The 24,550-nt window shown below is 42.5% G+C and overlaps 1 protein-coding gene across 1 annotated transcript in view; it reads right to left on the minus strand.

Annotated features, from left to right (window-relative positions):
* The window catches only part of PARP8 (poly(ADP-ribose) polymerase family member 8), a 437,603-nt gene that overhangs the window by 45,472 nt on the left and 367,581 nt on the right, over positions 1 to 24,550 (minus strand). The window contains exons 18-24 of the mRNA XM_069748619.1: positions 23,246 to 23,313; positions 18,983 to 19,031; positions 14,208 to 14,320; positions 13,112 to 13,184; positions 12,248 to 12,317; positions 4,803 to 4,876; positions 4,147 to 4,216 (exon numbers count right to left, since the gene is read on the minus strand). Coding sequence (XP_069604720.1) covers positions 4,147 to 4,216; positions 4,803 to 4,876; positions 12,248 to 12,317; positions 13,112 to 13,184; positions 14,208 to 14,320; positions 18,983 to 19,031; positions 23,246 to 23,313 — 517 coding nt within the window. The remainder of the gene's footprint in view (positions 1 to 4,146; positions 4,217 to 4,802; positions 4,877 to 12,247; positions 12,318 to 13,111; positions 13,185 to 14,207; positions 14,321 to 18,982; positions 19,032 to 23,245; positions 23,314 to 24,550) is intronic.

The following is a 24,550-nucleotide window of genomic DNA, read 5'->3' on the forward strand; positions in this document are numbered from 1 at the left end:
ATTTCCTGTGATGCACGTCAATTGGTCTTGGCTAATGTCTATTTTCCGAAATCAAGGTCAGCAGAGCTTCAGTGCGGAGTGTGGGAGGCGCCTCGGGGAATTTGCTGGCTCCTCTCCTGTGATACTGGGGGGCGATTTCAACATTCCCATGAATCCGGCGGTAGACGTCTCTTCGGGTAAGACTTCATACTCGCTTTCTTCTATTGCTCGGATTAGGAAACAAATGCGCGACATGAGACTAGTTGACATATGGAGGGTACTTCACCCGGGTACAAAGGACTACAGTTTTTTCTCACAAGTGCATAACACCTACAGCAGAATTGATTACTTTTTTATCTCACACAACCTGCTGGATCTCCCAGTGGAAGCAGAGGTGGGTTCGATTTTGTGGTCGGACCATGCCCCGATATTTCTTTCAATTCTGTTCCATTCTAATACAAAACCGGGCTTCTCGTGGCGCCTGAATGAGAACTTGCTCCAGGATGCCCAATGCAAAACCGATGTGGAAAAGACGATATCCAATTTTGTAGCGGACCATGGGGGGGACACCACATCTTCTCCTATGAAATGGGAGGCCCTGAAAAGCGTGATACGGGGAGTTCTTATTTCACATGGCGCACGCTTGAAGAGGGAGAGGGTCGCAGAAATAATTAAACTCTCAGACCAAATTCATAAATTAGAAACGCAACACAAAAGAGATCTCAATGAGGTTACATTCGCACACTTGTCCACAACCAGACAAAAGTTGCTCACCTTACTGGACCAAAAGTCACGCTACCTCAGGGAAAGGCTCCGAAATCGCTTCTACCAATATGGAAACAAAAGCGGCAAGATCTTGGCTAGATACATTAACCCACGTGGCCCAAATACATTTATTCCCTCTATTAAAAATGGGAAAGGGGAAAAGTTACATAATACTAGAGATATCATCTCGAGCTTCAGTGATTACTACAAAGACTTATACAACATAGATGGCCACTACAAAGATCTGTCCACATCCGCTCTCCATAACAAAATTAATACGTATTTACAGCAAAACAATACACCCCTTCTACCGGAGGACGAGATTCTGGGCCTAGAGAGTGAGTTTACACTGGAGGAGGTTTTAGAGACTATCAAAGGCCTGAAACAAGGGAAAAGTCCAGGTCCAGACGGGTACTCAGCCAGTTTTTATAAATCATTCTCCTCATTATTGAGCCCGATTTTTCTTGAAGTGTGTAATTCGGTCTCCTCGGGTGGTTCCTTTCCACCTCAGGCTTTGGCTGCTCATATCACGGTCACACCAAAACCAGATAAAGACCCCTCGTTACGTAATAATTATCGTCCAATATCTCTTATAAATTTAGACATTAAAATCTACGCGAAGATGATTGCAAATAGATTGAGCCCTCTCCTTCCAAACGTGATTAACCAAGACCAGGTTGGTTTTGTCCCAGGCAGGGAGGCGCATGATAATACCATTAGGACCATCTCTTTAATAGACGGGGCGGGACGGGAGGGGGGTGATCCCATGTGTATCCTGTCGATCGATGCTGAGAAGGCCTTCGACAGGGTACACTGGGAGTTTTTGTTCCGGGTCCTGGCGGGGATTGGTCTGGGAGAAAATATGATGCATAGAATAAAGGCCTTATATACCTCCCCTAACGCCCAGGTGAAGGTGAATGGCACCCTTTCAGACACGTTCGAGATACGGAATGGTACGAGGCAGGGGTGCCCGCTCTCCCCTCTCCTATATATCCTGTCAATGGAATACCTGGCCACCGCCATACGCAATAACCCCTCCATAAGAGGAGTTAAATTAAGATCAGAGGAACACAAGTTGGCGCTTTTTGCCGATGATATCCTCTTATATGTTACCTCCCCCATAACTAGCATACCCAATATCATTTTAGAATTATCGAAATTCGGTCACCTAAGCAATTTCAAAATTAATTCCCATAAATCCATGGCCTTAAACATATCCCTACCACCATCTGAGGTGAGTGGGCTGCGAGCCTCTTTCCCGTTTGGTTGGCGCTTCGATTCACTTCCATGTCTGGGGATCAGAATAACAGCCAAAACATCTGGTTTGTACGATGCAAACTTTAAAAAGGCGTTGCAAAAAGCGGAGCTGGACTTAGAGAAGTGGCATAAACTTCAACTGTCTTGGTTTGGTAGAGTTAATGTAATTAAAATGGACTTATTGCCTCGCCTTTTATATTATTTCCAGACAATCCCGTTATATCTTCCCGCGTCCTTCTTCTCGCGACTCAAGAAAGCGGTCATCCGATTGGTCTGGTCTCATGCTAGTTCAAGAATATCACATTTTGTATTAAGCAGGTCCAAGAAGAGGGGGGGAATTGGCCTACCAGACTTCCTAGTATATAGTCATGCCTCATTAGGTACTTGCATTTTAGACCTATACCACAGCAGTAACAACAAGAAATGGGTGGGCCTGGAGGGTGATCTCGTTGGCGGGGATCCTTAGACGATACTATGGAACACGGGAGTGGGGGGGTTGAGGTCGAACCTTCCATTCATGACTAGGAACATGCTTCTACTTGTACGACAGAGTGGCAGAAATACTATAACCTCTACAGCCCCGGGTCCACTAACCCCAATTTACGACAATCCTCACTTCCCCGCAGGTCTCCGTAGGGAAAATTTCCTGAGTAAAAACAGAGCTTCAAGACCCATTATATTTGACTTCATAAATCAGACAGGTATTAAGTCCCTACACGAAATATACCAGGGGGGGGAACCTCCTGAGGGCTCTTGGTTCTTTTACGAACAACTAAAGAGCTTCATAGGCACAGCATTTAAACTTAATAAGTCCATGGGGTTGTTAACTCCTTTCGAGAAAATTTGTCTCGCTGAGGAGCCCCCGTCTCGTAAGGTGTCCCTCTTATATCATCTTTTCCAGGAGAGTCAGACCCCAACACATGACTTCCCAACGTTTTTTTCAAGATGGGAGAGTGACTTGGGGATTTCATTGTCCCAAGAGGAAAGAGATAAGATTTTTCTGTTCACCTTTAGGACTTCGCTGTCGGCTGTGTCACAGGAGAGGAGTTACAAGGTTCTGTCGAGGTGGTATAGATGCCCCTGCCAGGTTCACGCTATGTTCCCGGTGATACCGGATATCTGTTGGAGATGCACATCAGAAAAAGGGACTTATGTCCATATCTGGTGGGAATGTCCACCCATAAAGAAATTCTGGACGCTAGTTTTCGATCTCCATAACAAATTATCCTTTCGCAAAATACAACCCACAGTGGAACTAGCCCTCTTGTCTCTCTGTGACATGTCGATATCTGGTTTTAAGAGGAGTCTTCTCAGACATTTTCTTACGGCTGCCAGGAATTTGATTCCTAGATACTGGAAGCAGGATCGTTACCCCTCAGGCTCCGATTTTGTTGCGGAGCTAAACAACATTTACAGAATGGAACAATTGATAAGTGAATCCATGGGGGATTTGGCGAAATTTTTTAACACTTGGGCTTCATGGATTGTATTCAGGGAGACCCCGGAGTTGGACATATGGTTGTCCAGGTCCTAATTCATATCTGGAGCCGATATGGGAGCGTTCGCGTAATGGTTGTTGCCCCTATCCTCTGGCCTGCTGTCGTGGCCTAAAGCCAATGTTGGTGACTCAATGTTCTTCTCTCCACTACATGGGGCCTGTGGTCGGCCCGGGAGGGGTGCCGCATTCCTCATACTTAGCGTACCCTCTTACCTTCACCCGCTTTCCTTCCCCCCCCTTTTTTTTTTTTTTTTTTCCTTTTTTTCCTTTCTTTTTCTCGTCTTTCTTTCCTCCTATTTCCGTTTCTTTAATTCTTTCTACTTCCGCTTACTTCTTACATCTAGTGACATTCTATACTAATATAAACGATTAAATATATCTAGTAATGCTTGATTGCCTTTGATGCTGTTTATATGTTTCAACTATGAAGAGTATCATTGCTAACTTGAAAGTGTTATCGTTGGCAGTGGCCAACTACATTTAATATTTGCTGAGACTTTCTTTATTTGAACGATCTACGGGTTGTACCCCGTTGAGTTTAATAATTGTTTCAGCACTGTACCATTGTTTGTATTGTTTATTTGCTTCAATAAACCTGATTTATACAAAAAGCAAAGATAAAACAATCCAAACTATACATTTCTTACCTTCGCATAAGGCTATACATTTCAAGTTACGACTTTGCAAAAATTGGGATTGTTGTCCTTTTTTCTGTGACTAAAATGCAAGAAATATATTAATAAAAGAAATAAAAATATCTTATTGCTAAGTATACAGGAAAATATTTCAAAGTATCATAATCATGTGCTGCACTTTCTGCCACAAAAGGGCCTATTCTCCTGAGTCTTCCCAGTGGAGGCATCTCCAACTTTAAGGCTTTCATGGCATATCCCTTTTCTATGCAGTAATTTATTAAAATTTGAATATCCTTTTAAAATGGAACCCATTTGAAACCCAAAACAGATAAAACAAAGCAGGCACAGACTTTAGGTCATCAATTTTCTGTTATTTTGGGGGGCAGAGGAATAGGGCAAAACGGCAGCTGTGGCCATTGCCAGGGTTGGATAATAAATAGCATAAATAGGGAAACTGCCCAGGGGCCTCCACCATCACAATCTTGGCCAACCCAACATTAGTTTTCTTCCACATTATAATTGAGTCCAACAGTTGATCCTGCCATGACCATCACTTTTATCCAACCAAATAAATATAAGACAAAACGTTGGCATGATAAATTGATCTGAATATTGAAAGTTACGGATAAGAATGGATAGGCCATATTGGGAAGGCTAGAAAATGATACCTGTGATGTACTACTGCTTTTGTTGCTTGGGGGATCGTCCTTGGCTGATACTTTCTGTTGCTTCTTGTTCATCCCTGTGTAGGAAATATTAAAATTATTTGTTACAAAATTATGTAAGGACAAATATGTATGACCATATTGATTACCTCTCATAAATGTATGACATGTGCCTGTAGATCTCTATGGACATTTACTGATAGTGCCGGTCACTTAGGCTACTTTCACACTTCCGTCTTTTGTGTCACATCGCAAGTTCGCAACCCGTCGATTTTTGAAAATGCAGGATCCTGCTAAAAAATTGCATTTTCCCATAGACTTGTATTAGCGACGGATTGTGACGGATGGCCATCAGTTTCATCCGTCGTGCACTGGATCCGTCGGAAAATAGCAGTCCGTCGTGGAGAGAAAACGTTCTGCACTCTCTCTCTTCCCCGGACATTTGAATCCCGCATCTCTCTCTTCCCTGGACATTTGAATCCCGGATCTCTCTCTCTCTCTTCCCCGGACATTTGAATCCCGGATCTCTCTCTCTTCCCCGGATATTTGAATCCCGGATCTCTCTCTCTTCCCTGGACATTTGAATCCCGGATCTCTCTCTCTCTTCCCCGGACATTTGAATCCCGGATCTCTCTCTCTTCCCCGGACATTTGAATCCCGGATCTCTCTCTCTTCCCCGGACATTTGAATCCCGGATCTCTCTCTCTCTCTTTTCCCCGGACATTTGAATCCTGGATCTCTCTCTCTTCCCTGGACATTTGAATCCCGGATCTCTCTCTCTCTCTTCCCCGGACATTTGAATCCCGGATCTCTCTCTCTTCCCCGGACATTTGAATCCCGGATCTCTCTCTCTTCCCCGGACATTTGAATCCCGGATCTCTCTCTCTCTTCCCCGGACATTTGAATCCCAGATCTCTCTCTCTCTCTCTCTCTTCCCCGGACATTTGAATCCCGGATCTCTCTCTCTCTCTTCCCCGGATATTTGAATCCCGGATCTCTCTCTCTCTTCCCCGGACATTTGAATCCTGGATTTCTCTCTCTCTCTCTTCCCCGGACATTTGAATCCTGGATTTCTCTCTCTCTCTCTTCCCCGGACATTTGAATCCTGGATTTCTCTCTCTCTCTCTTCCCCGGACATTTGAATCCTGGATTTCTCTCTCTCTCTCTTCCCCGGACATTTGAATCCTGGATTTCTCTCTCTCTCTCTTCCCCGGACATTTGAATCCCGGAATTTCTCCATTCAAATTGTTGCAACAACACAAACGACGCATCCATCTTTACACCAGATGCATCACACACATTTTTCACTATTTGCGTGACGTCCGTCGATACGTCATTTTACTGCACAACGACGCACAGCAGAAGACGGAAGTGTGAAAGAGGCCTTAGGCTGTGTTTACACTTGAATTTTGCAATTTTGTTTATTGACTTTAATGAGGCCTGCTTGGTTTCTGCTATGGTGTCTGTTTTAAAAAACACAGGATGCTACGCCATTTTTCTGGTCATAAATTAGGCAACTGCCTAAATTAAATACAACTGTAATAACCTCCTGATCCAGCTAACACCTGCAGAACTAGCAGTAGTCTTCAATTTAACAGTGTTATGTAGGTACAGTACTGAAAGCGCAGCTCCCTAGAGAAAATTAACTTTATTTCTTTAAGGAGCCGCTGGCTTTCAGTCATGCACGAGCCTAGATATGAAAGTAAGGACCGTAAACACACCCCGGCATTGACTGAGAGCTGGCTCAGCAGTGCATCAGTACAGATATGCTGTCAGTCAGTGTCAGGATCTGCTTACAACTGCCGCTCTCTGCATGACTGAAAGCCAGCGGCTCCTTAAAAAAATAAAGTTCCTTTTCTCTCAGGAGACGCACTTTCAGTACAGCGGCCCAGGCACTTTCATAACGCTATTAACTTGAAAGTTAACCCTATATCTGCAGATTAATAGCAATATCGGACCTGACAGGTTCCCTATAAAAATAAAACAAAAAAGGCTTTCCAATGGTGCCAGTGACTTAAAAAGATAGGCCGAACAGTGGTCCCAGGTTTATTCAGGAAGAAACAGGCTACGTGTTTCAGCACTGGACCAATGCCTTTATTACATTATATTATAGTAACAAACAGCAGGGTTTAAAAATACTTAAAATAGGAAAAGGAAATGATTTCATTGGTCTGGGCTAGAGATCACAAGACTACAAAGGAAACATAAATATTACAGCACACAACTGGTTGGATTTGAACAAAGGATTCTGTAGTTTGATTTGAATAATGGCTTGGTTCGAGACAGAAAAGTGTGACATTTTTCCACACAGTGTCAGCCTATGGACGCTTGTCTCATTTCTCTCTTTTTTTTAGAACAAAGGATTCTAGTATAGTAAGGCTTTCTTAAGTTGCTTGCAGGGCATGTTTCCACCCCAATAATGGGAACTTGTGCTTCAAATTAAGGCCAAAATGTGTATAGGGTGCCCAGGGGGATTGGAGGTGCAATCTGATCTTTGGCAAATTTCTTTATTAACGAATCATTGTTTTTCTCTTTTTCTTATCTTTACTTGTAAGCATCTGTAATAAATACATAACTCTTGGTGGATACACTTAAAGGATTGGAATTTAGTGGTTGATAAAAATCTTTATCCAAAAGGATTCTCATTGCTTCTCTTACAGTCAGTTCTATTCTGATTTTTCTACTCTATTTTTCATGATAGGAAAAGTTCCTTGTAGAGATCAGTGAATATATTCGGGTGGAAATGAATTCTATGTGAATCTGCAAAAAAAATCCACATTTTTGAAAATACAGATTTTTGTGAATTCACTTTGCATGGATTTAGCAAAATGTCTGCCATTCCCAAAGCTCGCTGCGCACCATCTGGTCCTCAGAGCCACCTTTTCGTTGCCCTGTCGCAAGCATGATCTTCAGGCCTGTTTACTTAATTCCAGGTCTTCCAGGTCTAAGAGTTCACTCAATGTTGCACCTTGTCACGTCACCAACGAGTGACTCGCAGTGATCTCTGAGAGCTGGTCACGGACAACAGTTCCGGCCTAAAGTGAGGGAAGGAGGTAGTCACTCAGGATTTTACGGTACATGGCTCCATCCATTCTCCCATTGATGTGGTCAAGTAGTCCTGTGTCCTTAACATAATGTTTCCACCTCCATTCTTGACAGTGGGTACAGTGTTCTTTTGGTTAATTCCAAAGACCTCAATTTTTGTCTCATCTGACCACTGCACCTTCTCCCAATCACTCACAGAATCATCCAGGTGTTCATTAGCAAACTTCAGACGGGTCTGCACATGTGCCTTCTTGAGCAGGGGGACCTTGCGGGCACTGCAGGAGTTTAAACCTTTACAGCGTAATGTGTTACCAATGGTTATCTTGATGACTGTGGTCCCAGCTGCCTTGAGATCATTAACAAGTTCCCCCCGTGTAGTTTCAGGCTAATCTCTCACCTTCCTCGTGATCAATGATACCCCACGAGGTGAGATTTTGCATGGTGCCCCAGATCGATGTCGATTGACAGTCATTTTGTATTTCTTCCATTTTCTTACTATTGCACCAACAGTTGTCTCTTTCTCACCCAGCTTCTTACTTATGGTTTTGTAGCCCATTCCAGCTTTGTGCAGGTCTATGATTTTGTCCCTGACATCCTTATAAAGCTCTTTGGTCTTTCCCATGTTGTAGAGGACAGGAGTCTTTTATAAAGGTGACTATGTAAGACAGCCATCTTTAATGCAGGTTACGAATATTAGAAGCGTCTAACTGGTTTGTAGGAGCCAGAACTCTTCATGGTTGGTAGTGTATCAAATACTTATTTCTCACTGCAAAATGCAAATGAATTTATATAATTTATGCAATGTGATTTTCTGGATTCTATTTTTGATATTCTATCTCTCAATGTTAAAATTAACCTACCCTTAAAATTATAGACTGTTCTTGTCTTTGTCAGTGGGCAAACTTACAAAATCAGCAAGGGATCAAATACTTATTTCCGCCACTGTTTAATCATAATGATTTATTAAGGTATTAAATTATCACTATTCTTCCTCTCTTCTACTGAATTTATTCAGACCAAATCGAATCTACTCCAAAATTTGTGTGAATCTGCCCCTCTCTGCACATGGACCTTATCTAAAATGTTTAAGTCAACTATGGACAAATCTCCTCACACTTTTTAATTATGCAGAAGGTTAGACTAAGTAGATCAGGGCAGTATCCTTACATCTCACACACTGACAAACCTAAACTATTGTGGGGGGGGGTGTCCTTTTTCTGCTATGTTGCTGCCTACGATTGGACAACTCATACAGGGTGAAGAAACACACGCCCCCAGTGAAATCTATCTAATAACACCCAACTGAACTTAACAAAAGTTAACTTGTTTGATGCCAAACACTTTGATTGCTAATATCACTGCAACAGAGAGGCACAATAAAAATTCTGATTTGCAGTCACTAGCACATTACAGGTCCTTCTCAAAAAATTAGCATATAGTGTTAAATTTCATTATTTACCATAATGTAATGATTACAATTAAACTTTCATATATTATAGATTCACTATCCACCAACTGAAATTTGTCAGGTCTTTTATTGTTTTAATACTGATGATTTTGGCATACAACTCCTGATAACCCAAAAAACCTGTCTCAATAAATTAGCATATCAAGAAAAGGTTCTCAAAACGACCTATTACCCTAATCTTCTGAATCAACTAATTAACTCTAAACACATGCAAAAGATACCTGAGGCTTTTATAAACTCCCTGCCTGGTTCATTACTCAAAACCCCCATCATGGGTAAGACTAGCGACCTGACAGATGTCAAGAAGGCCATCATTGACACCCTCAAGCAAGAGGGTAAGACCCAGAAAGAAATTTCTCAACAAATAGGCTGTTCCCAGAGTGCTGTATCAAGGCACCTCAATGGTAAGTCTGTTGGAAGGAAACAATGTGGCAGAAAACGCTGTACAACGAGAAGAGGAGACCGGATCCTGAGGAAGATTGTGGAGAAGGACCGATTCCAGACCTTGGGGAACCTGAGGAAGCAGTGGACTGAGTCTGGTGTGGAAACATCCAGAGCCACCGTGCACAGGCGTGTGCAGGAAATGGGCTACAGGTGCCGCATTCCCCAGGTAAAGCCACTTTTGAACCATAAACAGCGGCAGAGGCGCCTGACCTGGGCTACAGAGAAGCAGCACTGGACTGTTGCTAAGTGGTCCCAAGTACTTTTTTCTGATGAAAGCAAATTTTGCATGTCATTCGGAAATCAAGGTGCCAGAGTCTGGAGGAAGACTGGGGAGAAGGAAATGCCAAAATGCCTGAAGTCCAGTGTCAAGTACCCACAGTCAGTGATGGTGTGGGGTGCCATGTCAGCTGCTGGTGTTGGTCCACTGTGTTTCATCAAGGGCAGGGTCAATGCAGCTAGCTATCAGGAGATTTTGGAGCACTTCATGCTTCCATCGGCTGAAATGCTTTATGGAGATGAAGATTTCATTTTTCAGCACGACCTGGCACCTGCTCACAGTGCCAAAACCACTGGTAAATGGTTTACTGACCATGGTATTACTGTGCTCAATTGGCCTGCCAACTCTCCTGACCTGAACCCCATAGAGAATCTGTGGGATATTGTGAAGAGAAAGTTGAGAGACGCAAGACCCAACACTCTGGATGAGCTTAAGGCCGCTATTGAAGCATCCTGGGCCTCCATAACATCTCAGCAGTGTCACAGGCTGATTGCCTCCATGCCACGCCGCATTGAAGCAGTCATTTCTGCCAAAGGATTCCCAACCAAGTATTGAGTGCATAACTGAACATTATTATTTGTTGGTTTTTTTGTTTGTTATTAAAAAACACTTTTATTTGATTGGATGGGTGAAATATGCTAATTTATTGAGACAGGTTTTTTGGGTTATCAGGAGTTGTATGCCAAAATCATCAGTATTAAAACAATAAAAGACCTGACAAATTTCAGTTGGTGGATAATGAATCTATAATATATGAAAGTTTAATTGTAATCATTACATTATGGTAAATAATGAAATTTAACACTATATGCTAATTTTTTTAGAAGGACCTGTATATGTCCAGTTTGACATAAAAAAAAGAGTGGTGAAAGGTCATCTTTAAGTCAGCAGCTCCAATGGATAAAAGAGGCTAAAAAATTAAAAAAAGACTCCGGCACTGAGACCAATTTGAGGCATATGATCAGACTGGCCTCCACCCTGAAATTGAGTGAGTTGAGCGATGAAAGACAGGGGAGCTGCAAGTTTGCATAAGAACAGGTGAGAAAGGTACCATAAATACATTGGTTGTTTTGGCCTGTGTGTTTTTTTATCCCCTTTCTGGTCCCCAAAAGAATCCAACCAAATTCTCTGGATTTTTTTGGATTCCTGCCTATTGAATCCCAAAATATTTGGATTCTGGTGATTCTTGCAATTCCTATTTGATCAGTTAAGAAGTTACAAATTTACTCATCTCTAATGAAGAGTCATGAAGAGTCACGCAGTCGTGGCTCAACTGGTGACCCAATCACCGGGATACAACATTAAAAGCTAGCTTCAATGGCATCTTGCACATGTGTAGTAAAGCAAGGAGTATTTGCCTCGACTTTAGGGGCAGAAAAATCATGGCAGGTTCCTTTTATATTTCCTTCTTTTGCATTTACTTATACATTTCTTATGTTTCCCAAAAATGCATCAAAAATGCCACCAATAGGTTAACCAATTGTGGGGAGAAGTTTACTTTAATTCTGCCTAGTGATCCAAATGCCTACCGTATGTCACCTAAGTCCGTCCACATGACTGTCCATGCATGAATAACCACTGAACAATATCTAATATATAATTGCCTAGAATACTACTTCCTGCAATTTCTGCCAACTTCCGTGGCTTTGTCCGGAGCTAATGTCCGGAGCTAATGTGCGGAGCTAATGTCCGGAGCTAATGTCCGGAGCTAATGTCCGGAGCTAATGTGCGGAGCTAATGTCCGGAGATAAGTGACGTCAACAGTGTCCAGTGTCTGATTGGTTGCCGCCTGCTGCGAGCGACCAATCAGAAACGTGCCGTACTGTGACACACTCCGCCCGCCATTTTGGTGTGATTTTTGAATTTTTACCTCACAGCAAGTTTCTACTGCGTGGAGGCGGGCCCAGTGACGTTGCTCTTCAAGCTCCTGCCGAATTTCGTCAAAAAAATGATAATACCATTTACCAAAACTATATATATTTAGTTGTGAAGTGGTTCAGTGACATTTTCACACCAATTTTGAACTTTTGTTTGGTGTTTTCTCCATATACTGCCTATTATTTTTGTTCTTTCTTACTATTATTTATTAATTGTATTATTCTTACATTTGAATAAATAAAGTATATATGGATTCTAGACTCCCGATTCTTTAGAATCGGGCTGCCATCTAGTATAATATAAACAAACAACAAAGAGAGGAAATCTGCCACTTACCTGAGTAGCCGAATGATATGCTTGCTAATGGACTTAGATATATTCCACTTCCGTACATGGCACCGTGAAGCTAAATCAATATCAGAAGAGATTAGCATCACATAAATGGTTTACCCCATAATTCAATAATTGTTCACAACTACATAAATGGCAGGTGCTCAGATACATTTACAAAGAACAAACAAAAAATCTATAGATATTATCTGCAGACGCCCCGGGGTCACACGGTCATCGATTTGAGCAGTTCTTGTGGGTGGATGCAGTAAAATGATTTAAGAAAATAAAACCAAATCTGAAGATTATTGTGTCTGACCTATGCGCTGTCCAAGTCATAAAAATCTTATTAAATGTCAAAATTCACTTGTTTTTACTTCTTCAGGTGTCACTAATTTGAAGTTTAATTAAAAGTAATCGTTTTATGGACTCAATGTAATTTTGTTTCAAAGTTGGAACATTTTAACTATTTGCATGATAGTTTTTAATCGCTTGAAAAAGTAATATAAAAAAAGGATCAACAGCATATAAAAAAACAATAGTGTATGACTTGTGATCGTCACCTCTGACTTTGGGTCGGTCAGAAGTTGCGGTCACAAGATGGCGGCCTGGGACCGGAGAGGCACTAGGAAGAGGTGAAGATGGCGACTGGTGAGTATCAGACTAGGGTGTGGAAACTTGGATGAGTATCACCACTCCAGCACTTAAATAAAAAACCACTGGAGTGGTGTTTTAAAATCCCATCTATTTAGAGGGTGCTGTATAACACTGCCAATTTCTCACCCGCAAATTTTTATGGAAATTTCCAGAAAATAGGCAACTGATGCATTTGCCCTCATTTATAAGCATTTCTAAAATATGTGACGTTACCTGCAGTCTTGTATTGGAAGCAACTACTAATCCGTTCCTCAGAATAGAGTGCCAATTTTCAATGTGCGAGCCACTGTAACAGAAAACATGGCACGGGTTATATTTGCAGATGTTGTATGAATTATTGTAGACCAGTAGTCCCCAACCTGCTGTGGAACTACAACTCACAGCATTTAATGAAAACCTCCAGATGTCAAAGCATACTAGGAGTTTTCGTTTTCGCAAAACAGCCTACAACGTCGGGACCCTGGTGCCTTACCAAGTATTATAAATAGAACATGTAGCCAAGGGTCTCTGCAATAGATCCTGCGGTGGGATCCAAAAGTCATATTTTGGTATAGACCCCCATTACTAACTAAATCACAGTGACCCCTGCTGGAAGATTTTGATAGTGCTATAAGGACCTAAAGAACCTAAGTTGGTTTGTAAACTGACAATAACGTCTGTGTCACATTGTCCTCGTATGGACCACAAAGTCTAGAACAGCCTGAACAGCCTCATTTATGTCTATGAGAATATATAATATTATGCATGGGTCAGGAGACCATTGATGTGTTAGGAAACCATCGACCCATCAAGAGACCATCGACGCATCAGGAGACCATTGACACGTCAGGACCCTATCGATGTGTCAAGAGATCATCAACAGGTCAGGAGACCATCGACGGGTCAGGAAACTAACGACACATCAGGAGACCAATGACTGGTCAGGAGACCATCGACGCGTCAGGAGACCATTGATGGGTCAGGAGACCATCAACGCGTCAGGAGACCATTGATGGGTCAGGAGACCATCGACATGTCAGGAGACCATCGACACGTCCGGAGACCATTGACGGGTCAGGAGACCATCGACAAGCCAGGAGACCATCGACACGTCTGGAGACCATTGACGGGTCAGGAGACCATCGACACATCAGGAGACCATCGACACGTCAGGAGACCATTGACGGGTCAGGCTTAATACATGCCATCTTCCAATGTGATTAGTAGGCAAGGCAAATTTCTAAACGTGCCATTTTATCTTTGCTCTGATAACCTCTATGATTTATTCACTCCATGTCACCATTAATCAGCAGAAAATACTAGAACTCACTGAAATGCAAATGTGCTTCCGAAAAGTTTTTTAGCAGCTCTGAAATTCGCTTCTTTGGCTGGTGGACTGCTGAGTAGTAGGAACTGGTGAGGGGTGTGCATAAATTTCAGTTGCTGCAAAACATAAAATATCATAAAATGAGCACAGCACTGTAGAGACAGAACACAAACATGTAGGTTAATCACACAGGATAACTCTCTATAATAGGACTGTCAGTGATCCAGCAAATAGCTTACTAGACCAAAAGGTTATGGTCACATATCGGGTTTAATCTGACACATATTTACTAGAGGATCTGCTGGCAGGAATTTGACGCTGGCACTCAGACTTCTGCCCCCAATGTGCAGTGTGACCTGCTGTGGAGGCACGAGGATTAGCACCTTCACCCCAACATAGGGTTAGACTTTGGTTTTTCTGTACGGAAACATGTGATTTTTTTGTAAGCAGATTTTTGTTGAGCCAAGAAAATATTCCATTATTTGTGAATGGGCTTGCAGAAACCCCATTACATGAATGGGATGTGATTTGTCGGCAGAGATGACTTTGATGCAAATTAACATTGTTTCTTCACTGCAAGTGGGAAAACTCCTGCACACACTAATACCCTACCAGCAGTGGAGTAACCTGAAGCTCATGGGTCCCAATGCAAAAGCTCCAACGGGGCCCCTAATTATTGCAAGTCTCTAATAATATTGACCTTTTCATAAGGGCCAACATATATTATGAGGCCCCTTAGGCTCCAGGGCCCGGGTGCAAATGCAACACTTGCACCTACTGTAGTTCCGCCCCTGCTTATCAGCAAGAACATAGAGTTATAAACCACAGCACATTCCCACCCAAATTCAGCTGTGCAGCATGAGTATTTTTTTCTGGCTTCAATCATTATTCCCTGTTTCTCAATCCTTTAACAACGCACCGTATTTTAGACTTCGAGATGCAATGCTTCTTTTTCACATATTTGAAGGCGCCTTGTCCCAGCAGCAATTTTACGATCTCTCCACAAGTGTTCAATGGGATTTAGATCCGGACTCATTGCTGGCCACATCAGAACCCTCCAGCATTTTGTTTCCATACATTTTTGGGTGCTTTTTAAAGTATATTTGGGGTCATTGTCCTGCTGGATGACCTAGGACACAAACCCAGCTTTCTGACACTGAACACTACATTGCAACCCAAAATCCTTTGGTAATCTTCAGCTTTCATGATGCCTTGCACACAGTCAAGACACACAATGCCAGAGGCAGCAAAACAACCCCAAAACATCTTTGAACCTCCACCATCTCCAAGTAGAATGATGTGCTTTACCAAAATGCTCTACCTTGGTCTCATCTGTCCACAAGACGCTTTCCCAGAAGAATTTTGGCTTATTCACATACATTTTGGCAGACTTCAGTCTAGCTGTTTTATGTCTCTGTGTCAGCAGTGGGGTCATCCTGGGTCTGCTGCCATAGAGCTTCATGTAATTCAAATGTCGACAGATTGTTCACGCTGACAGTGATGTATCCTGAGCCTGCAGGACAGCTTGAATTTCTTTGGAACTTGATAGGGGCTGCTTATCCACCATCCAGACTATCCTGGGTTGCAACCTTTCATCAATTTCTCTCTGCCTTCCACATCCACATAGATTAGCTGCAGTGCCATGGGTTGTTAACTTCTTGATTGTGTTTCGTACCAAGGACAAAGGAACATCAAGGTTTCTGGAGAAAGACTTGTAACCTTGAGATTGTTGATATTTTTCACAATTTAGGTTCTCAAGTAGTGATGAGCGAATATACTCGTTACTCAAGATTTCTCGAGCACGCTCGGGTGTCCTCCGAGTATTTTTAGTGCTCGGAGATTTAGTTTTTATTGCCGCAGCTGAATGATTTGCATCTGTTAGCCAGCATAATTACATGTGGGGATTCCCTAGCAACCAGGCAACCCCCACATGTACTTATACTGGCTAACAGATGCAAATCATTCAGCTGCGGCAATAAAAACTAAATCTCCGAGCACTAAAAAATACTCGGTGGACCCCCGAGCGTGCTCGAGAAATCTCGAGTAACGAGTATATTCGCTCATCACTATTCTCAAGTCCTCAGGCAGCTCTATTCTCCTCCTTTCATTCCCCATGCTTAGTATGGAACACACAGACACACAATGCAAAGATTGAGCCAACTTCACCCCTATTTATCGGATTGCAGGTGTGATTTTCATAATGCCAACACCTGTTACTTACCACAGGTGAGTTTGAATGAGCATCACATGCTTCAAGCAAAGTTGTTTACCCACAATTTTGGAAAAGTGCCAACAATTTTGTCAGGCCCAATTTTTTTTGTGAAAAATGATGTCCAATTTTTTTTTTTATTTATGTGTGTGTGTTGTTCTAATGTGTATAACAAAAATATGTGTAACTGCAATAATATTATGGGAGAAATACTTCATTTTGTGGAACAATTTCAAGGGTGTCAACACTTTTGGCTATGACTTAACACAGCCAGGACCCACATGTAAGAATGAAGTTTAATCTCATTGTCATGAATTTTAGCAATCACTATAATTGAAATAAAACATGTGACTTTTCACATATGTTAATTCCTGTCAGTAGAGCTGACCAAGGGGCCACTGGGACCCCAGGGATAAGTACTGCCCTTCAACTCAGCACTGCAAACATGTAAAAATGTTTTTAAATTACCAGTACACAGTTCCCCATTTAGCTAACTAGGCCAGCAAGGACATAAGAGCAATCCCACTGGGACACAGGAAAAAAGTATTAAAAAAAAAGTATTAAAGGGAATCTGTCAGTAAGATGAACTCTCTCCAAACTGGACATACAATATGGGCATGCAGGTCTTGAGAATTAAATTCTAAATTCATCAACGCCTTTAAATCTTCTATCTATTGCTGCATTCCTGAGTAATTAGTATTTTAAGTCATATGGAAATAAGATCTTAACCTCTTTCTGCCAGCTGACGGAATAGTACGTCAGCTGGCAGATCCCCCGCTTTGAGGTGGGCTCCGGCGGTGAGCCCACCTCAAAGCCGCGACATGTCAGCTGTTTTGTACAGCTGACATGTGCGCGCAATGAGCGCGAGCGGAATCGCGATCCGCTCGCACCCATTAACTAGTTAAATGCCGCCTTCAAGCGCTGACAGCGGCATTTAACTAGCGCTCCCGGCCTGGGTTGCTCGCGCCGCTGGCCCCCGTCACATGATCAGGGGTCAGCGGTGCATTGCCATAACAACCAGAGGTCTCCTTAAGACCTCTATGGTTGTTGATGGCCGATTGCTTTGAGCGCCACCTTGTGGTCGGCGTTCAAAGTACACCTGCCTTTCTGCTACATAGAGGTGATCTGTACTTCACCTCTATGTAGCAGAGGAAATCGTGTAGTGCATGCCAGCATGCCAAAATTTAAAAAAAAAAGTGTTTAAAAATATAAAAAAAATAAAAAAATATATAAAAGTTCAAATCACCCCCCTTTCGCCCCAATCAAAATAGAACAATAAAAAAAAATCAAAAATACACATATTTGGTATCGCCGCGTTCAGAATCGCCCGATCTATCAATAAAAACAAAGGATTAACCTGATCGCTAAATGGCATAGCGAAAAAAAAAATCAAAACGCCAAAATTACGTTTTTTTGGTCGCCGCAACATTGCATTAAAACGCAATAACGGGCGATCAAAAGAACGTATCTGCACCAAAATGGTATCATTAAAAACGTCAGCTCGGCATGCAAAAAATAAGCCCTCACCTGACCCCAGATCACGAAAATTGGAGACACTACGGGTATCAGAAAATCGCGCAATTTTTTTTTTTTTTTTTTTTTTTTAGCAAACTTTGGAATTTTTTTTCACCACTTAGATAAAAAATAACCTAGACATGTTTGGTGTCTATGAACTCGTAATGACCTGGAGAATCATAATGGCAGGTCAGTTTTAGCATTTGGTGAACCTAGCAAAAAAAGCCAAACAAAAAACAAGTGTGATATTGCACTTTTTTTGCAATTTCATCACACTTGGAATTTTTTTCCCGTTTTCTGTTACACGGCATGGTAAAACCAATGATGTTGTTCAAAAGTACAACTCGTCCCGCAAAAAATCAGCCCTCACATGGCCACATTGACGGAAAAATAAAAAAGTTATGGCTCTAGGAAGGAGGGGAGCGAAAAACGAAAACGAAAAAAGCTCCGGGGGTGAAGGGGTCAAGTGCTTTTGGCATGACAGAGCACTTCCCAAGGTGATGTTCCCTCACCTAGCACTAGCCTCTTTAAGATGATTGACAGCTCACTGTCTGCTTGACGTCAGGTGCCAAGCAAGGAAATCAGACAGTAGGCTAACAATCAAGCCAAAGTGGCTGATGCTGGGCAGGGACACAACTTGGGGAGGCAGAGACTTGGGAAGTGCTCTGTCATGCCCAGAGCACTTACTGACTTATTTTGCACATGACTAAAAACACTGATTTCTTGGGCGTGCAGCAATCGATAGCAGATATAAAAGTGTTAATAGATTTACCTTTAAATGATCCATATATGCAGATTAGGAAGAGGAGGGGTTTTATTTTACTGACAGATTGGCTTGAAACCTAGACGGTCATTAGGAAACGTATGGTGCATTCGGCTGTAAAACTGATCTATAGTGTACAATATTTGAACGGTAAGTACTGTCATACAATGCAATACATGCTGAGAAAGAAAATTAACACAAAAATACAACATAAAGCATTAAAAACATAAAGCAATGCACCGTATAATCAAGCCATATGACTTCATTGCTTATATAAGAAAGCTCACTTACCCTGTTTACTGGCAGTTTCACTATATGAGACCTATTACTTGAAATAACCCTGCAAAAAAATAAGCAAAGAATAAGCAGATGTTCTCCGACACTTCGTTTCTAAAGCTCAGTGCGCGTTAGTGATTTACATGGTAATTGTGGAGCGAATGGCAGTCTGCAAATATCCTTTTTCAGCCACTTCTCTTATTGCCTTTACAGAAGATATCTTAATGTGTGAGGTAACAAAGCGGAAAGGAAAAAGCCCCAGTTACAGTGACAAACACGACAGCTCGACATCAAACATAAAAACTGTGATGAGAGCAATAAGTAAAGCGAATTTTCTCGGCCCCAATGCAAAATCTGTATCAGGGCTCATGTCTATGAATTGCTACTAATAATACTGGTGTCCTCTTACGTTAGAAGGGTCATGGGGAACCCTCAGGCTCCAGGGTCATTGTTACCTCTGCTCCCTGTGTAGCCTCTGGTCCCAGATTGGGAAGCATTAGCCTACAGTTGTCACGATCCCACCAGGGGGTTGGTCAGCGGATAGCACGACACACACACAATGGGATGGTACAGGGGAGAGGAAGGCCCTAACGATAGGGAATGATGGATGGGAAACCTCCAGAGCTCCAACCTGAGCTTGTCCTTGCACTCCCCTAACGCCCTAAGCGGGTCCTTTCCCCAGCCACCATCACGAACCTCGTCACTCGCTGTCACCGCGCACTCCCCAGAATAGTGCACTAGCTGGCAAGGGAGCCAGCCTCACCACTGCAGATGGTGCAACACAGGGGGTGGCGACAAACACGAGACAGACAAGGTAAAAACACAACACTTAGCTTCCAGACTCCACTGCTAAGCTCCACACCGCAGATGACACAGAAACAGGACTCCAAACTCCAGAAGTAGCTGACATAAGGGTGCTGCAACTCCAAGGCTAGTCTCCATAGAGAAAGTCTATCACCAACAGTCAGTTGATGCATCAGGCAACCATTTAAAGCATGGTGGGAGTAGTCACCACTCACATCAGCTGACCTAGCAACTCTGCAGTTGCAGCAGGCTGCCAGCAGGGGTAATTGACATTAACCCCTGCTGGCCTGAAATGAAAAAAGCTATATTTAAAACATAGTGGAACCAGAGCTGCTACAAATCCAGAAATGGATCGTGACAACAGTGATGCAGAAGGAACATGTCAATTTGCCATATTTATATATATATTAGATTAAAAGCACATATACATTGGGAGCTGTAACATAATGTAACTCAGGGAGGATGTATCAATGCTGCAACCTGTACAGCCACACAGGAGCCCGAAAGGTAAAAGGGACCACTACCACCTGCACAGCATTTGGAATTGTGCATTATGAAGAGATACTGGACTCTAAAGGGTCCATATACAGTCATTGATTAGTCCTCTTCTGTTTGTATCTGCTCCTGGTATAACTGTAGCGTTGTCATAGACCCCCATTCACTAAACAGAGGCCAAAAGGTTGTTAGTTTGGCCTCCATCTGGTTGCTGTGCTTCCTATATAGAATAACACTGCAAAGAAACATATACAATACGGTATACATTATTTTTATCATTGGGTGGATGGATGACTAGGTATCCATTGTGATTGTGACCACTATCAGGCGCAGGGCTGTGGAGTCTGAGTCGTGGAGTCGGTGTCCATTTTGGTGGAGCCGGAGTCGGCAAAAAAGAACCGACTCCTAAAGTATATAATTAATTGGGTTCAGTAGTTCAGTGCAGGATGTGCTGTAAATGTTTTCAAAAGATTTTGGGAAAGTTATAAAAGTCTTATAAATGTCTGTTTGGTTCCTGATCTAAGGATCTCAGCTTTTAGTTGAGATGAATCGGTCACTACTGAGCATGTACATAAAGAGCAGCACTGGTCACTACTGAGCATGTACATAAAGAGCAGCACTGGTCACTACTGAGCATGTACATGAAGTGCAGCACTGCCTCACTACTGAGTATGTACATAAAGTGCAGCACTGGTCACTTATGAGCATGTACATAAAGTGCAGCACTGCCTCACTGCTGAGCATGTACATAAAGTGCAGCACTGCCTCACTACTGAGCATGTGCATAAAGTGCAGCACTGGTCACTAATGAGCATGTACATAAAGTGCAGCACTGCCTCACTATTGAGCATGTACATAAAATGCAGCACTGGCTCACTACTGAGCATGTACATAAAGTGCAGCACTGCCTCACTGCTGAGCATGTACATAAAGTGCAGCACTGCCTCACTACTGAGCGTGTACATAAAGTGCAGCCCTGCCTCACTACTGAGCATGTACATAAAATGCAGCCCTGCCTCACTACTGAGCATGTACATAAAGTGCAGCGCTGGCTCACTACTGAGCGTGTACATAAAGTGCAGCACTGCCTCACTACTGAGCATGTACATAAAGTGCAGCGCTGGCTCACTACTGAGCGTGTACATAAAGTGCAGCACTGCCTCACTACTGAGCGTGTACATAAAGTGCAGCCCTGCCTCACTACTGAGCATGTACGTAAAATGCAGCCCTGCCTCACTACTGAGCATGTACATAAAGAGCAGCACTGGCTCACTACTGAGCATGTGCATAAAGTGCAGCACTGGCTCACTACTGAGCATGTACATAAAGTGCAGCACTGCCTCACTACTGAGCATGTACATAAAGCGCAGCACTGCCTCACTACTGAGCATGTACATGCTCAGTAGTGAGGCAGTGCTGCACTTTATGTACATGCTCAGTAGTGAGGCAGTGCTGCGCTTTATGTACATGCTCAGTAGTGAGGCAGTACTGTGGAGTTGGAGTTGGGAGTCATAGAGTAGTGATGTCGGTAGTCATGGATCAGAGTCGTGGAGTCGAAGTTGTGGAGTTGTAGGTGTGACTTACTGACTCCACAGCCCTGGTCAGGTGCACACCTCCTGAGCATATGCGTCCGACAGTGGGCACAAATGCAGTCTGCACCTAGCATTAGATTAATATTAATGCCACGTAGGCATGGCTTGGACTTGTAATAGGGGATCTTTTATGCATGAATTTACCATTTAAGAGCCTAGAAAAGCTGTGTAACAGGTCTGATGTGCTGAAATCTAATGGTCCTCATTAGGATAGGGGCCCAAGTTTATGTTTACTTTTGGGACTGCACCTTATCTTCGTATAATCCTAAACATATATGAATTTTGGATGGTGACTTTAAAATTAAAAGGAGTGTCCCAAGAACAACATTTAGAAATGCATGATTGAGGGGAGTTTGACCACTTGAACTTTTCCCGATTCAGAGAATGGTGTTTTTGTGTCCCCTATGTGAATGGATCATGTAGGACCACCACTCCATTCACCTTTATCTGTCTTTTGGAGGGGTGGTACATAAGAGTATAGACAGTGAATGGAGGGAGTGGTGATCCATGCACATTGCCACTTCATTCACATGGGAGACACAGGACCATTGCACTCATGATAGTGAAGCTTCTGATTGGTCGGACCCCCCTATTCTGCATATAGGAAACATATGTCGTTGGGATTACACCTTCAAAGCTTAATCACTGGAATTATGTATCAAGATCTCAGCTTGCAATCAGTAAATTGGAACATCCATTGTTTACTTTCAGAATACAGAAATCTGTCCGCTCTTGCGTTGCTCAGTCACTTGTATAATTTATTGGAAGGGCGGGTGCAGACAACCGCATGTCCTCCATCCGAGAAATACAGTCCGATTAATGCTAATCACACTCTAATCAAAGTGGGATTCGTTTTTCTCAGATGTGGAGAGTTAAAAATCCGATCAGATCTTTTGAAGGATAGAACTCAGACCAAAACTATGGTATGAGTTATGAAGAAATACTGCAACCGTAACAAGCCATACACCTGTATGTATATCATATGAACAGGATCAAAATATATTCCGAGTGCATAAAGGTTCTCATTCAATGACTGCAAGCAGCAATCCTAGACATCCTACAGAACAGTGCTGGATTTGTATTATACACAGAGGACTCTTCATTTGCTAACAATGGATAATTCCGTTAATTTGATTTCCCGGGACTTATTTTCCAGTATCTAGCCTTCTGTGTATTTACAGGACGGTATATTTTATCGTCCTGCCGCCATATGGTGATGGATTCCTTCTGGTGCTTTCTGCATTAGTTCCTGCGTTATTTGTCATTTCGGTCCCTTCCGCTGAGGATTCGGTTCTTAGTTCCCAATACCGCGGCAGCAGATTAGATTTGGGAGATAATGTATTTGTCAGGAAGCGACATCGACTGCTTTAGAATTAACATCACAAACCATTGCAGCAATGGATGGGCTAAGGGATCCTGCTTATCCATCTGCTTCTTGATTTCCAAGTAAGGTGCCTAAAACAAGAAAATCGCAATATTACCGGGGATATTGCAGTATACTCCATGTAGATTTAGGGCATAATGAGTTAATCAATGCAACGTCAAGCCCCATGAAGGACTGACATGAGAATCATTGGCGGTGGGAGAGTGACTGTACTACAAAGCGATATGCCGGGGTCGCATAAGGACAAGACTCGCCAACACTTCCAATAAAAAAGCGAGACTGTCCGGCTACTACCACCCAATGCAGTAATCATATACAATACTGTGCAATGCCACACAGGTAAATACTGCCATACGGTGCTTATAGAAAAGCAGCGTACAGGGAGCAATAACAGTGCCATAAATAATTGTACAGTATAACAATGCACTAAATACCATAAAACAGCTACACAAATATTAGGATTCATGGTGGTCACATCAGCATGGAAAATTGATGTGCAACTGTGCATGTATATTTAAAGGGGATCTGTCCCTGGGTAATCTGAGAGTAGCATGATGTGGGGGCTGGGACCCTAATTACAGCGATGTATCACTCGCATGCTTATGTCTAAAACGCGTACGGTTTTGTCCACTCCCCTTTATTTCCATGTATTTTGTTTCTCATAAGTGATATTTTTAAATGATCCAATATGTTTTTCATTTATTTATCATTTTTTATTATTTTTTCCTTATGATTTTTTGGGATTCCACAGTAAGGCTGCTGGACTGGCCTTTTTCCGTTCATCGACATTTGTATTTCGTCTTCCAACTTCAGCAATGCAAATTGTCTCTTCAGAGAGGAAAAGGGCTACAACTCTATCGTCACCAAGTATGGATCCTAAAAAGTCAATATCGACCCTTTAATGAGCCTTTTCGCCTGACTTAGAATAAAAGCCAAAACCAGAATCTCAGTTTGCAGACACGGTGTTTCGGGATTCTGCCCCTCATTAGTGCAAAGTGTGAGATCTGGTTTGGCTGAGACAGACGCGTCTAACCGGGATCCAAGAAGTATTGTTTCACCTTGCGGAGAGTGACATGTTAAGCATGCTGAGATGAGGAGACTTATGCTCCTGTGGGAAATATGCAAATTGTCGCTTCAGAGAGGAAGAGGACTAGAACTCTAGTGCCATCTATAGAAAGTAGCAATAGTAGAAGTCAATATCGACCCCTTAACGAGCCTTGTTACATGACTTAGAATAAAAGCAAAAAAACAGAATCTCAGTTTCCAGACACGGTGTTTCGGGATTCTGCCCCTCATTAGTGCAAAGTG

This window comes from Ranitomeya imitator, chromosome 1 (assembly GCF_032444005.1).
Source record: "Ranitomeya imitator isolate aRanImi1 chromosome 1, aRanImi1.pri, whole genome shotgun sequence".
NCBI classification, from domain to species: domain Eukaryota; kingdom Metazoa; phylum Chordata; class Amphibia; order Anura; family Dendrobatidae; genus Ranitomeya; species Ranitomeya imitator.